Source organism: Sardina pilchardus, chromosome 19 (assembly GCF_963854185.1).
Source record: "Sardina pilchardus chromosome 19, fSarPil1.1, whole genome shotgun sequence".
Taxonomy (NCBI): Eukaryota; Metazoa; Chordata; class Actinopteri; order Clupeiformes; family Clupeidae; genus Sardina; species Sardina pilchardus.
This window is the reverse complement of record NC_085012.1, coordinates 24,941,211-24,957,955: the sequence shown is the minus strand read 5'-3', so window position 1 is coordinate 24,957,955 and position 16,745 is coordinate 24,941,211. Positions and strand designations below refer to the sequence as shown.

Here is a 16,745-nt window from a genome sequence, read left to right as displayed (position 1 = left end):
ATAGAGTCTGGGAAAAAAAGAGAAGGTATTTTTAGCTGTGTGAAAAATTCCATTCAGATTGACATACATAGACTGGAAAAACCCTTCAACAATGTCGACTATCCATGGAGGTGAAGCACTTATGAGCGTATTTTTGAAGAAGTATGCATTTTAAGACAAATCTTTCTATCAAAGATGTCAACCTCTGGCATGATCACAAATTTGACTATACTGTAGCCAGTGTGTTGCTTTACAGTCAGTTGCTGGGTCTTCACTTAAGCCAGGAAGGACCACTAGAGTGTAAGAGGCTCAAGGGAGAAGCTCTTTTGGTCTACAAACGAGAGATGATGCAAGTGTTTGAAATCCAATGCTCTACCGTGTGAAAATAAACTTGGGAGACTTTCCCACATAATCTGAACGGACCCTCGACAGTCTCCACTACAAAGACTTGGCCCCGGCGAAGCTCGCAGTGCTCTTCCAAGAGCAACAAAATGTCCCCCTTTAAAAAAGAGGCAACACTGCTGCTTGCGCTGTAATTGACGTTTCGGTTTTACGTCGGATTATCACAGTGGAGGGATGTGCACTATCCAAACAGGCAGACAGGCATTAGATAGAACACCCAGGCTGATTCTGGAAATGGACAAGGCTCAATTTCCCCCCAGCTCAGGTAATCTGTACAGTGGTCAGATGTGCTCTACAATGGGCATAAGAAAAGGTCATGACCTTCACTCTTATATCAGAGACTACTGTAGGTACAGTCAGCTATTATGGTTGGTGGTTAAGGTTAACTGGTTGCTATTGCGATCCTGACAGTTTTTTTATGTTTCCCCATGCATGTAGATTTTGCCTTTCACTTGTTTTCAATGTATTTCTTGACCATTGGTGGAGCCCCCAACAACCAACACATAACAAGAGTTCAAAGAGAGAAGCATTAAAAGTTAAATAAACAGCAATACTGGGAGATGCTTCCCTTGAGGTTAATTCGTCTTACTGTTAGTCTCAAAGGCTTTTATTATTTTCTGACCAAAAAAAGCTGCAGTCTATGCCTTATGTCTGTTTTGGTGTGAGGTGTGTTTCAGCAGCCGTCTAATTGATATCAAATCTGGACCAGATCTCTTTTCTTTGTAGACACTGACCTTTCTGAGGCTGCATGAGTGTGTGTGTGTGTGTGTGTGTGTGCGCGGGCGTGTGTGTGTGTGTGTGTGTGTGTGTGTGTGTGTGTGTGTGTGTGCGTGTGTGCGCGTGTGCGTGTGTGTGTGTGTGTATTGTGTGTGTGTGTGTTGTGTGTGTGTGTGTTGTGTGTGTGTGTGTGTGCTTGTGCTTGTGTTCCTGTCCACCCCCCAGTGCGAAAGGCAGGCCATGGCCGCGCTGCATGAAGTTTATAGAGAGATGTTAATCAAGCTATATTTGGCCCCAATGTGTCCTTACGGGGCCAGCCCTGGAGACATAGCTGGGATGGCCGAGCTGAGAGGCAGCTATGGCTGAGCTCTGGGGCCTGGATGGATGGATGGACTGACTGACTCACTGCAGCTGTCCATTCCTTCAGCCGGGGCCATCTGCAAAGACACACGCACGCATACATATACACACACGCGTATACTATGCACACATACAGTGCACACATATGCATGCACATTCAGACTCACTTAAGCTCACACACATACAGACACACACTTGTATATATACAGTACATACATACATGGATAGGAAAACAACCAGATACACACATGAAGACATTCACATGAGGATTAGGGAGCTTCTACTGTACACAAATTTCACTTGTAAGCACAGTACTGTGAAGTACACTACTAACACAGGCTTACGTGTGCACACAGAAAGAAAGACGTATACAGTATCTCCATGTACCACAGCATGCATACATAAAGGACATTGCTTAAACTTTGATACAGACACACGCTTAGTATGAAAACAAGCATTTAAAATCCCTTTTGAGAAAAGTGTCTGCTTAGTAACCATAACCTAAGTACTCATTCACACTCTCACAGTTAACTCCTCCCTTACACATACACACAGGCATTTATTTACAAGTCTCGCAAAAAGCTGAAGTCATATCAAACAGCTGATGTATGAGCTACATGACATGACGCGCTGTGCACACACACAGCAGCAGCACCGAGGCTAAGTGGCCCCTGATCCTTGGGTTAGTCACGTCAACACACACACACACACACACACACACCCAGACTGAGGCCAGACCATGTTTTTGTGACCCCCACAAGGGATGTTACAACTCGCACACATTCACACACACCAACTTGTAAGTTGGGGGTCACCTTGAGGTATTGATGTCTCATTTCAACAAAGGCATGAGTCACAGACAGTCCAGACGATGGGCATTTTTATAGGCGGCAGTGTCCATAATGACAGCGATAACAGTCAATCCAGCTCTCGAGTCTCGTTTAGCCCGTGAGCCACATGCATTTGTTTAACCCAGAGCTTTATCTATCACATACAGTATCATACGAGGGCATTAGACAGCTGATGTCAGTCACAGAGCACATTTAAGGAGATTAATAGCTTCATACATTACCAAGGCCTCGCCTCACGTGTCACAGCATGTGAGCCCGTCCCTCATTTGTTTCTGGTTTGTATTGGTTTTGTTTGGGTTTTTTTTTTCCCCTCTGAAGGGCTATTCAAAATAAATGCAAAGGGAAGACAATGTATGAAAAAGGGGAGGCAGTGGGCCAATCTGCATGAGAAGTGTGTGTGTGTATGTGTCTGTGTGTGACTGTGTGTGTGTGTGACTGTGTGTGTTTGTGTGTGCTAGGCGGGTTTTGTTTACCCCCCCCCCCCCCCCCCCCCGCACTCAAGTGTGGCCCATGAAGTGTAATCTGTAATACAAGCAAACAAAAGGGACGGCCCTTGTCCCATCTGCCCTTGTGTTTGGGTCCGCTAAGACTGCCATGCATCACCACTGAGGTGGAGGAGTGTAACATATACAGTAGAATGGCTGACACTGAATGGAAGTACAAATTGAAATAATAAGGTGTATTTATCAAATGTGCTCAAGAGTTGATAAATTATGTCTGAATCTCACTTTGTTTGAAGAAGCCAGAGGTACAATGCACCCATGTATTTCAGTGTACTTCTTATGTAAATATTGCATGTTACCAAACATTGACTTAGTACAGTCTCTGATGTAGTAGATTAATTATTTAGCAATACATTTAAAGGTGCAGCGTTCTATTCCAATTCTATACACCTTGTTGTTATAATCAACAAATATATCATTATGGTCCTCTAGTTTGCACTAAAAAAAATCATAACTTCATTAACACGGCGTAAAAATATAGCGGCTTGAACCAAACTATAAACTATCCCAGCCAATTAACACAGTCATTCAAGAGCACTCAAGGGCGTGGTGTAATTTGATTTACTTGTTGAGATCAAATATCATCAACCTTTCCCAAAACTGGACAGCATCTTTATCAACAGCTGTTTTCAGACTGGCAAGAAGTGACAGGTATTTGGATGTTGTTGCCAAATAAATTATACTTTTATCTCCATATGATAGAGAAATAAAATTCTTGTCAACAAGCTACTGACCAACGATGGCATAACTGTTTGGCATCATTGCGTAAGATTAAGAGATTCAAAACATTAGGGCTCAGTGGTCCAGATTGATTTTTTCATTATATATATAGATGACATACTTCTCTCTGACTTATCCTTGGATGTACATTTTATCATAAAGACCTATAATTTTGTGCTCTGGCAATTTCATTTTGGTTATCACCACCATATACGACCAACCGTGCCGCTGCACATTGACAGGAGGCATGTGTGCCCTCTCTCCCTGACAACACAACACCAGCGCACCAGCCTCATCTCCTCAGGTGCCAGATGTGCTATACAATTCTCATAACCTGCCAGTTCGTTAGGCCTCTGCCTTAGTTCACCCCTGCCCACCGCAGCGCCACCATACATGACCCTCTATACCTCACTTCAGATGGATCCCTCTCATTACGGCCATTCATCTGAAATTAAGGTCAGCCACAGTGAGACGCTCCGGAGGATTTAAACGGGCCAATCTATCATACCAGCTCCCCACTGCCCACCCAGCCACCCTCTGCCCCCTGTCTGCCCACTGAACCAGAAAGCAGGTCTGGGATTATCCTCTGCGAGGCCGCCCCCCACATCCGGAACAAAAGCATGTATTCTTATGTGAAGACCCCCCCTCCATCCACCCTCACCCCCAGTGGGACAGAGGGCGCACTTTACAATAATGCCCCTTAATAACCAAACACAGGGAGATATGAGCCATGCCCTGGTTATGACAGCTGGAAGTGAATCACCAGCTCCCCCAATGTCTCTTTACTCCACATGATGTGTGGTGACTATCTCCACAGATATGGCTTCTCCCTCCTCCCCCCTGGATTATCATAAATATATATGGGTTTAGAGTTATTGCAGCCATGTTATGTATCCGTGTGGTTTGGCGGTGCTAGTTCTGCTGGCCCCAGTGGGGAGTCAGGCAGCCATCAGCCACTATATGAGATGCAGCACCATTAAAAGAGCCTCAGATGTTTTAGATATGTGCACTTGAGTTTTTTATGTGCTTTCCCGTGCTCTGATAAAAGGCAGAATTAATGCAGTGTTGAAACGTGTGAAATGCAAAGGAATAATGCAATAAGGAGCCAAATGTGTGAAATTAACATGAAGAAAACATCATGGTGGACTCGCTGTTGGAGGGACTGAGCCTCACTAATCATCCCTTATGCCATCCAGGTTTTATTCAGGATCTTGTCTCTACAGTACTCTGTAAAAAAGGGAAAGTCAGGACTGTTCAATTTATCAAACCACATTACGATACAATTACATAAACCAATCTACTTTTGTGTGAAACACAATTGTTTGAATTGTCATTCCAGTTGAGCATTCCATTTATCTGATTGAAACTTGTAAGGTAAGCATATAATGCTCCAAAAGACTCAAATATTTGCAATATACTGTATGGGCTTAGTTTTTTAACATGCAGCCTAGCAGTGACAAGATCATTGTATTTAAATAATTCTAAAACACAGAGACTACACAGACTAAAGCTGACAAGTTAAAGAAGGAGAACAAGCCCCTGAAGACACCGCTCAGTGAAGTGTCTGATGTTTTGAGGTGTGCAGTAATTATATTGTTGTACACCTTGTTATGCTATGCTATGGTACCCGCCGCTAATGTGTGAGTCATGCATTGGCAGTACAACTGGAGTCATGCATTGGCAGTACAACTGGTTTTGTTTCACTGAAGAGAGGGCTCCAGAAGAAAACCTCACCAGACACACAACCAGCCATGTAGGACCTCTGATCAAGTTGTACACTGAAGCTATGTTCACATGATACTATAAGCTCTGTCAACAGTACACTTAGCGCACCCTCTTTGTAGTTAGCATTGGCTAGCTGCTGTTGGTGATCAGTAAATTATAAAGTTGAGTCCACCGTGACATTTCTGGGGATTAAGTGATCGTTAGCTGACAGACTTCTTGGAAAAGCCCATTATGCAAATGCACAATTGCTTGTACCCAACTGTACATTTCGGGGATGGCATGTGGTTCAGCAATGCAGAGTCATAATTTAATTGACTTTGATTTGTCAATGCCATGTTATGTCTAGAGTTTATGAAGGCCAAAGGTCGCTTTGACAGTTTTTAACATGTACAAGTTGTACTGTTGCATTGAAGGCAGGTACCTATTCAACTTTGAGCGTCTCTAATTTTACCAAACATAAAAGTTATTTTCATTAGGTATGTAGCTGTTTTATTTTGTGCCACTATCTGTTATCATAAAATCTATTTTCAGTTCTCAAACGCATGATAGCCCTCTGCCTGTGTTGTTAATCAAAGAGGCAGATCTCTGAAGCAAATGTGTGTCTTTGTCTTTGTCTTTGTGTGTGTGTGCGTGCGTTTCATAAAATATTGATTAACTCTTCTCTTCAGGTGAGAAATTAAAGAGCTGCAGCTCTACTCCAGTCTCTGCGGTAGCACGCGGCGAATCCATAGCTTAGTCTTCTAAACGGCATTAATGATTGCACTCTGCTTAACTGAGCACGGGCGATTTCATCGCTTCTACTCAAGGGCAAACATATCTCCGGGAGATCAAAGTCAAAGCTGCACCCCGCAGTGGCATAACTTAAGACACATACAGACACAGCTTTGGCCGAAACAAGCAGGGCCCTGTGTGACATTGTTGGGATGCCGGTGAGGAGTTGCTCACATTAGTATGGTTACTTAAAGCCTGGAGCGCGGGAGGCCGGCTGGGCGCCCGTGCCTGGACTCTCATCAGTGGGAATAGTAGCATGCTTGGGTCCTACTAATCTACGTTCTTGGACAGCGTGTGAGGAGCGAGGATTACACGTCTTGGCTCCCACTGATGGGTCTGTAATCTCTTGTGTCACTGCCTGCACAAACATGGCAGCCTGATATGTTGGATGGTGTGTAAATGTGTGTTTTCTTCTCTCTCTCTCTCTCCTCTCTCTGTCTTTCTCTTCCTCCCTCTCTTTCTCTCTCCCCATGTCTTTCTGACTTCTTAAAGGCCTCGACTACGTCAAGCAGAGATTTGCCGAGCCCATGGAGACCGCCGTTGAAGTCCCAGTGGAGAACGAGGAGAAGAAAGAGGAAGAACCGGAGAAATCCAGCAAGGGCGAGAGCCCGCACTTCTATCGCAAAGGCACCACCCCGATGCACTCCCCCGGCCAGACCCCGGGCGTCTCACCGCCGCCCTCGCCCACCAAGAAAGCCCCCGCCCCCGCCCTCGCCAACAGCAGCGTGACGCGCAAGATCAGCAAGGATCAGAGCGCCGCCGCCGCGCACAAGATCAGCAAAGACCAGAGCGTCACCGGCGTCAGCCGCAAGATCAGCAAGGAGGAGCGCGCCGCCATCACCGCCGAGGTGGCCAAAGTGGCGCCCGCCGCGCCGCCGCACGCGCAGGTGTCCTTCCACAGCCAGCACGACGAGGCGCCCCCCAAACCGCCCAAGGCGGCCGAGCCCGAGGCCGAGCAGCAGGACAGGCAGAGCAACGGCATGCTGCACCGCCAGCGGCAGTACCACAGCTACTACGTCAAGACGCCCACCAAGGCGGCGCCGCCGCCCGAGGAGCCCGAGGAGGAGGAGCCCGAGGAGCCCACGCAGTCCGAGCTGGCGCGCATGCCCCCCTCCGCGCCCAAGTTCAGGACCCCCACGCCTGCCGTCGCCGGAGCCAAGACCGAGCTCAGGAAGCAGGAGTCGCTCAAGCCAAAGAGCCTGTCAGAAACCAAGAAAGCCAGCATGGAGATTCCCGACATGGTCGAGGAAGATTCAGTAAGTTCTCCGACTGTGCTGTAGGTCCAAATCCACTCATGTTCCCATGATTCATATTCATAGGGCCAGTCTAAGTCTTAAAGGAACACTTCACCGTTTTTTCATATTAAACTATGTTATTCGCTTAATTAAGACGAGTTGATACATACCTCTCACGTGTCAATGCGTGAACTCACTGGCTCTGGCGCGCGGTACAACTTTGATAGCACTTAGCTAGCCCAATGCATTCATTAGGATCCAAACAGAGATGAAGTTAGAAACGACTAAAGACCTCCATGTTTTCCCTATTAAAATACAGTTACATGAGTAGTCACACGACCAAGTATGGTGAGACAAAATAAAAGGTGGTGCATTTCTAAGCAGGTAAAAGGGATAACTATATTGTGTGGCAGAATAACATTGGGAGCACTTAGACTCTGCGCAGTAATATCCTCACTCCAAAGTGAAACTGAAAGTGCAAGAGTGAGGATATTACTGCGCCACACAATACACCTTTTAACGCTTTGCCTTTTGTCTGTTTTGACATTACAGGGTCCTAATTCAATATTGGTTGCCATGGTTATGCTTTTGAATATCGGCCTTGCAATTATTTTTGTCCATTTCCTGACATGATGCACTGGAATTTGAGGTAAGCGAATGATTTCATGTTCATTTCCCCAACCATACAAAGGTTATGACATTCCACACAACCTTTTAAATTTGAAGGTCAAATACTATTAATCTAAGTGCTGCTCTGCACTCAGATTGAACATGAGGCAATCTAGGCTTGCTTATACTCTAAATGGACCTTGCCCTAGAAAGCCAGCAGGAACTGGTAGCACTTTATAATAACTACACATAATTCATGATTTATTAAGCATTTGTAAACTATTAGTATATGGCTTGTTCATCATTTGTAAAGTGTTGCTCATACCTTATTTCTCATCAGTAAACCATTTGTACACACAGTTATACATGGTTTGTTTATAGTGAAGAATCCTAGCTACAATATGTTCATAAATATGTTGTAATGCTTAATAAATGACACAATAATAATTTGATAAGTTGATGATGTAATGTTTCCATTATGTAACAGTTGTTACATACACATACAGTAATGATTAGTTAGGATGTGTGGATACATGTTTTATAAACCACTTCCAAACACTACAACTTAGGTTAGTTATTGATATTTTGCTAGTTCATCTAAATTGAGGACGCCTTGCAGCACATTCTCAAATGAGTCATAAAGATTACATTTACATTCATTAATTTAGCACACAATTTTATCCAAAGTGACTTACACATCATCAACAAAATATTATTGCGTCTTTTATCAGGTATTAACAATAATGTATAAATATATTCTAGGGTTATTTACAATGAACAAACTGACTGCAAATGACTGCAAATGAACTGTGTGCAAATGAACTAATAGTTTGCAACTGGCTTATAATTGTTATTCTTTTTATGTTATTGTTGAGTGTTGTACTTTGTGAGCAAAGATTCAACAGTCAAATTCCTTGTTTGGCCAAACTCACTATATTGGCATATCTATGTTAGTGGTAGTAATCTTTTTCTGTGTCTTCCTAGTTTTAAGTTTAAATAGGCTCTGTTCAGGCTGTGAGCTCTTGCCATTTCCCCCAAGAGACTACTATGCGCCTAACCTTCTTAACTTTATCTTGGCTCCTTAGTGGAGTCATGAAAACCGTTGCAGTTGTGTCGACGGCCTTTAAAGAAACAAAATGGCGTCGGGCGACTCGGGATTGGCCAAAGGAGCTTTGGAATGAGCATGAACCACTGGAGATACATGAGACATGGAACATCCAGCGAAGAGACTGTTCGGCTTCCTGCCTGACGATTTGAGGCTCTTTGGGGGTCCTGTGAGAGCTGGAGTGAGATAATGTTGGGGTGAAGAAATATAAACACAGTTGTATTTATATGAAGAAAAAAAATGAATAAACTATCAAAAAATAACATAAAAATCACATTGAATCTGCTGATCTAAGCCCAATCCTCTGAAGTGTATGGCTTCCCTATCTGTCCTTGCACCCAGGGAATGAGAGAAAGAGAAAGAGGGAGGGAGAGAGAGAAATAGAGGGAGGGAGGGGAGGGAGGGAGGGAGAGACTTAACTGGAAACGTTCAGAGATGCACTTTGAAACTGACGGGAGCCAACAGCTGCCTTACTATTTTACCATCTGACGTTTTAGTGGGGAGGTGTCCGCTCTCGGCTGCCAGGGGAACGTGTCCAGGGGACATTGTTGCCACGGGATTGCGTTCCAGCCAATCCCGCCAGAGGAAACTGTATGCGATAGGGGCGGCGTGTCACACACACACACACACACACACACACACACACACACACACACACACACACACACACACACACACACACACACACACTCACACACACACATACGCATGCATGCACAGGCACACACACACCACACACACCAGTCTTATATCGTCAGCTAGCGTCGCCGCCAATTTCACCTAGCATCTCAACTACATGCAGCTTAGGAAGGTTCCTTTGGTCTCTATGACAACACCAACCCCCACCCCACCCCCTTGCATGGTACAGTTTTCATTCTTCTGTTTTCTTCTGTTGGTTTTGTTTTGTTTTGTTTTGTTTTGTTTCTTGTTGTAGTTTATTTCTACATGTTTTGCTTTGTATTGAAGTCAATGGCAAATTGGCAAAAAAAAAAAAAAAAAAAACATACGTAAAAGAATCACTACCTTCATCAAATGTCCTTTCCTCTTTGGTTGATTTTTGTTTGGTATAACAACGACTTTCACAAAGAGATGATATTCTAATTTTGAGAAATGTGCAATATGTTTTATTTTTTTAAAGATGGATTATATATTTTGCCAACTAAAGGTTTGTAGTATGGTCATCATTTTAATTCTTGTAGAAGTCATCTTGGCGTCATTTTGTTTTTAATCACACAAGTAGAATGAAATGCTGTGCTCTGACTTAAAAGGGAAACTAGTTTAGATTGACTACTGGTTTTATTGTTGTGCAAATCAACACTGTTTCAACAAACAAGGCTACACTCAACACCACAGAGCTGAATTTGAAGTCTTATTATTAAAAATAAAGAAACATGTTATTTATTTTGAGAATCAAATAAATTATGTCATGGTATTTATAGCCGAAGCTTAGACAGTTTTGCATGAGATTGTTGTCTTTTTCTGTCTCTGATGTGGAACTTTGGAAGTGGATTATTAGTGATTTAACGACAATGTGAAAGCCCCTTTTTTGTCAAGGGACACTGCTTGCTTGCATATATTTGTGGGGAAATAAGAGTTTCAGTGCGCTTTGGCAGACCCAAAGAAAAAAAATTGTTTGTGTGTGTGATTCGATCAGGTAGAGCCGGGGGAGATATCGTACCCTAGGGTAAGAGTGTTGCCTTTTAAAGTCTTTAACAGTTATACTGTTTACCTCAACTCAAGAAGAGGATGCGAATGAAAGAGAAAAAAGCCTCAAAAAGTAAAGAAGTCTTTGTCTTAACCTGTAGTGTGGAAATGGACTGTTACTACAAGTAGAGAAATGTTTTCTTTTTTGCTCTCTCTTGTCACGTTATTGTTTGTTTTTAGTGTATTCTTTGTTGCAGGTGCAGCATGGTGGGTTTTCTTTTTCACTTTATTTAAAAAGATACCATTCTCTGTATGTTATCACTTCAAAAACATTAATTTATTCTGTTCAAACAGCCTCATCATAACAATGTATCGTTTCAGAAGATTCATGTCAAAAATCTATCTTTACAAGGGCTTTGATGAAAAGTGAACCTTTATCTCACCTTTGATTTGACTGCTAGTTTGCATGGTTTATGAAGGATACGTTATGTGACATAAATTATTTCTTATGTAGGCAGCGCATATATCAAATCTTTGAAAATTGTTGTCAGTGCATCTCACCTCTTGAGTAGAGTAGTGGCCTTGAGGTATAGAGGCAAGGTTGTGCATTGTGTATGTGTGTGTGTGTGTGTGTGTGTGTGTTGTTTGTCTGTTTGTGGGTGAGCGTGTGTGAGCATGAGTGTGTGTGTGTGTGTGTGTGTGTGTGTGTGTGTGTGTGTGTGTGTGTGCGTGTGTACGTGTGTTTGTGTGTCAGCGGATGTAAAGGGCCAGCATCTGAAGAGGCAGCCATGATGAAGTGTTTTTACTTGAGAACAATGATGTTTTATGCATACTGTACAAACAACGTTGATGGGGAGTATGTCATTTGGCTCGCTGTTCTTGTAATTCTTTTCTTTGAAATGCAATGTAAATGGCCTCATTCATTTGATTACGATTTCAAAGACTTGTGAGCCATAACATCATACAAGTTTAAAAGACGGTATATAGGTATTTTTTTTAAAGCAACATTGCATGTTGAAATACATTTATATACAGTGAAGGTTATATACTATTTATAAGGATTTTTACAGAGCACAATCCAACATCTCAAATGAATTTATGGTATTTTTCTAAAGATTTACTCAGCTGTATTTTGACAAAGGATATAACTCATTTTGTAATGAACAACATGATACACACAACCTTTGATGGAAAATATCAGATGTGTGAATTAATGAAAGCCATTTACAGACAGTACCCAATAAAAAAAGAGGACTCTCATTGGACCTTATGAATCAAAGTTGAACTGTGTGACTTTTGATATCACCAACCCAGTGAACTTTATTGATTTGTGTTTAAGTCTACGGAGATGTTTGTCTATATATAACAATAAAAGACTTTATGCCCTGTACCCAGACCAGCACCTTCTGATTGTGTCTTTGGCACTTTTTACTCTTAAAATGAAACAACGTTCAAAGAACTGCACAGTGTTAAGGAGTACATGGAGTAATTTTTTTTTTTTTTTTAAACAGGTCAGTTTAACGACTTGTTTTTTACTGTGATCAATATTTTGTGTAATGATAGCTTTATTATGAGCATAAATATGGCAATATTTATCACAGTATCAGTTCAGAATTTATCACATCTTGATGCTAGACATTGTCCTTTTCTACTCTTCATACTGTTTGGGTCAAGTTGTATTTTGGACCTCTTGAGTGTTTAACTAACATGGCGTGACACAAAACTGCCTGCAATTAGTAACCCCAAATAGTAGATTTTATTGGCCTAGAATTGCACTAGTTGTTATTTGTTAGTAGGCAGGCCTACTCTAAGATATCGTTGCATGTTGTCTGTCTTTACTTCATGTTGTTTGTCTTTACTTCATGCTGTTTCTTGGGTGTCCATGTCACACCAAGGATCCAGCATATGTAGTTTCAACATACAGTGCACTGTGCACAGTATATGGCTGAGATGACACTAAAGGGAATTTGAGCTTGAACTTGAGCTCATATTGGCAGACGTGGCCCAGGGCTGGCCCTGATCTGGCTCGGTGTCGGGATGTCTGTGGCTGAGGTGGCACAAGCCACCTGTTCTGCAGAAATCCTCAACATGAGAAAGTTTGGTCCAAGTTCAACCACTTACACGGCCGCTAAAGCACTCCATCCGATCTCTGCATAGCTCAGCCTTATAGACCGCATTAGAACAAGTTGCTAATGCCTTGCCCTAGTAATTTGCCAACACTGCTCTTAATCTCAAATAGAATACCATTACGTAATGATATAATAATCTCTGCTCTAGATATGCATGAGCAGATATAAAACCTTAGCTATGACTGTTTGCTTTCTTGTGTGTGGCTTCTACTATGGTGGTGAGAGTAGACACCTGGCCATAAGAAACTATTGCTCATTTTATTATTGAGACGAGTGATGGTAAATATATTGGCTTCTGACAGCTGGTGGTTGTGTCGTGGCGGTGCAGAAGCGTGTGTAGGCCATTCATCATGTGCTGTGTAAGTTATCCGTTGCTATTCTGACCGAACTCCGATGGCTGGATCTGGTTCAAGCGTACACTCATCAATGACAAATATAACCTCGCTCCTTTTAAGTGGATGCTCTGCAGCGAGGCTACATGTGCAGCCATGTCTCTATGACAACCAACGTCATGACAACTATGAGACAGGTTCTCTTTGTTCCTGGTCTAGTCACACAATCTCTGTGAAGATCTTAAGCTTCCTTTTGGGACCATATTAACACAATTTGGGATCTGGCCTCACAAAGAGGGGTAACTGATTTAAAACCAGAGGACAAGAGATCAGGTTGATAAAGGCCACATTTGGAAAAACAACAACAATTTGATGAGGTACTGAAATGGGCTTTTTGTACATTAACACTGACTATTCATAACTGGGGGGATAATGTATCACTTTTCACTGAACAAATTGAGCGAATGGCAGAATTAGAAAAGTTGTCTGCAACATGTAGGCCAGGCCTATGCACGTTTATTTGTATACATCATACACAAAATTCCCGCACAGCTTTGACAGACATTAAAATATTGTCACGGTCTCACTTTTTGCTTGAGTGGATGCGAGACGGCCGTGTATTCTTTGACATGCTTAACCCTGCTAAAGCAGGGCTCTGACACATGTAATCTTAACCTCCATCAGAGGCCGCCTCTCCATCACCTACTAAAAAGTGTCTGTGCCGTGCGGCTAAAAATGGATCGGGGCTCGTAAGCAGTCAGGAGAGAGAGGGGACAGGAGAGAACTACTGATTGGTTTCTTTAAAAAACAAAACGCTGCCAAGACGTAAGTATATAGAGGATCTGATTTCCCTGCCCTGCCCCACAGCATCCGCCATGCATGCGGCGTGGTGAAAACTGGACCACGGTTGGCACTGTTGATGTCAGGTGTTGTTTTTCTGACAGTTTTAGCAACGTGTATGGTTTTTGACAGGTGCATTATCTCCCAGAAAATTTAAATCATGTCTGAAACTTTCCAAATCTGATCATATTTGTGTACACATTCTTAAACTACAATGTTGTTCATTTGTAACATATACTGTACTTTTGGCATTCTCTAGGTGTAAAAGCAAACGTGGTTTCAGGTTATAGGTTGAGTGTCTGATGACCAAGAAATCATTAATCTTGTTAACATCTACTGTGCTAATATCTGTCGTTGTATAATAGGAAAAATCCAATATCAGTCGAAGAGTTACCACTTAACAAACAGATTTCTTGAAATAAGAAAATATGGATTTTTTCTGAGGTGCATATCATCAACACATCATTGACATTTAAACAGGCTCTGACCCATGTTTTGGGTGGCACTTGACTTGCTTCAGGATTACAGCATTGTCATCCATAAGGGTGTTTGCATATAAATATTTGGGAGCGGGTAGGGGCATGGCATATGTGAATCAGGCAGCGGTGTGAGTCTGTGTGTTTCCTCACAACTAACGCTGATTCATCATTTTCCACACAGATCACTGCTCAATTCTGTGCTCCTCAACAGTCTTGTGAATCAGTTCATGACACTGTCATGATTTCAGTTCACATGCCATTCTTGGCAGCCAAATCTGTATGGTAGTTACTTTGCCAGTTCAGCGTATCCTAAAGTCTTGAGCAGTATAAATATATTAATCTATCTATCAATAATGAGACTATAGTGATTCAAAAACACAAGTGCATATGCGACATGCTCTTGTGATCCAAAAACAATATTTCCACAGGACAGCAAATGCAGAAAAAGTGGGCTGCTGCTGTGTCTGCTCTTAACTGTGATGTGTGCACTGAGACTGAAGATGCGGCTGCAAACCGGATGAATCATTTGTAGTCTAAACAAGCGTGGCTTTGGCTCCCCTCAGGCCCCAAAGCAGCTAACTGGCTGTCATCTCCTGTTATCCGTTTATCTCTGCGTCTCTGAGCAGACTAATGGGAGTCATTCCTTCATTCTTCTTCAGATGCTTGCCTTTTTCTACTCATAATAAATACTCAATTCTTGTGAGATGCTGTTGTTGTCGTCGTTGTCGTTCACGCAGGAAAATGCAGGCTCACATTATTATAGTTCATGTCAAGTATTCCCTCTTATGTTTCATACATATCAAATGACATGTTTGCTAAATAAAAATGGACGTGAACTTAGGCTGCAAAGTCCTTCCTTGCTTGTCTACAGGTTGTGATCAATTAGTCAAAGCTTTCTTCATCACCCTGATATATCTGAGTAAATCACTCTGCCGGCTGATTGAATGTCCACAGAGATTCCTCATCCTGTGCGTAATTGAAAATGACAGATGCGGATGTTCTTCTAAACAAATTTAGATAAGCACGGCCGCTGCTGCTGTCTGACTGATGTATAGTGCTGGGCCTCTGCCCTCTGACAAATGAAGCGACCATGTGTCCATTGGAGGGACACCAGGCCATAAACAGGCATTAGTGCTCAACATTACAGCATTCTGTCTGGACCTGCATTTCATCATTCCATCAGGACCTGGGAATGTAAAGAGGAAATATATAAAAGGGGGACGTAATGGTGAACAATAACCCGTCAAGAATGTGCCGCAAATGTGTGGCTACATGGTCTTAAATGTATATAAACTAAAGTAGAATTTTTTTTCAAAAAATGAGATTCAAGATGTAGTTTCTTTAGACAGAAGTCTGCAGTTCCGGAATGTTCTAATAAAGCCAAGATCACGCCCTCAGGTGCTTGGTGCTCTTTGGTACAAGTGGTTTACAGTAACGAGGACCCAGATCTGCCTTTTGGGGCACGGAGCTTGCAGCACTAAATTCAATCTGACATGTGGAACTCCTTTATAAAGAGGCTGAGCTCGGCAGCCGAGCTCGCTCCTCTCCTCTCCTCATTGTCTGTCATGGTGACCTTGTTTCATTATTAAGAGGCTTCATTCCAAGCTATTGTGAATCACTCGGCCTGATATCGGCGTATTGACCTTCTGCTTTCAACTTAAACACAAGACCTCACAAAAATATGTATTGTGTGCTCTAGTCTTGATTATGACCCACAGAGCTAAAAGAGGTATGTTACAATGACAAGACTCAGTCACTCATATGATGTTAAGTTATCTTATGCTATTGATTTTTAACTTATACTATGGTATGGTTATTTTAACATGGGGTTGGGTTTTTTCACAGCTAGTCTTTCACAACTTATGAAGTGTTTCTCACCAAAAAATTTGCTGTTATGAAATGAGTTTGGTGTTATGAAATCATTTTGGTGTTGTCATTCTCAACAAAATCTTTTTGCGTCAACCAAACTGAAAAAACAAACTGTCATACTGGCAATGAACTGTCTCACGGCGCCATTATTTCATGACAAATCATTTGTCGTGAAAGCAGATGATTTAATCTCGGAGTACGGTAACCCTGAGGTGGAAAGGCACACACACCCTCCCTGCCCTGCTCAGAGTCATGGCTTGTACCCGCCCCAAAATAGTGGCAGGCACAGCTGCTGCGGGGAGGGTCATCTGCGAGGAGCTTCAAAGCGCCGGCGACTCGTGCCTCCATTTGATCATCTGTGTAAGTGCCGTAATGGGCGACTGGAAGGTCACTGATTGTTTCAAGCATGCATGAGTGTGGGTTGAGCGGTGTGTGTGTGTGTGTGTGTGTTTCTGGGAGGGAGAGAGGAAGAGAG

The 16,745-nt window shown here is 42.6% G+C and overlaps 1 protein-coding gene across 1 annotated transcript in view; it reads left to right on the top strand.

Moving 5' to 3' along the window:
* jph1a (junctophilin 1a) overlaps positions 1–9,345 on the top strand; it is a 38,691-nt gene extending 29,346 nt beyond the window's left edge. The window contains exons 5-7 of the mRNA XM_062521763.1: positions 6,521–7,284; positions 7,816–7,912; positions 8,958–9,345. Of these exons, the coding sequence (XP_062377747.1) occupies positions 6,521–7,284; positions 7,816–7,896 (845 nt within the window). The 3' untranslated portion in view covers positions 7,897–7,912; positions 8,958–9,345. The remainder of the gene's footprint in view (positions 1–6,520; positions 7,285–7,815; positions 7,913–8,957) is intronic.
* Positions 9,346–16,745: the final 7,400 nt, after the last annotated feature.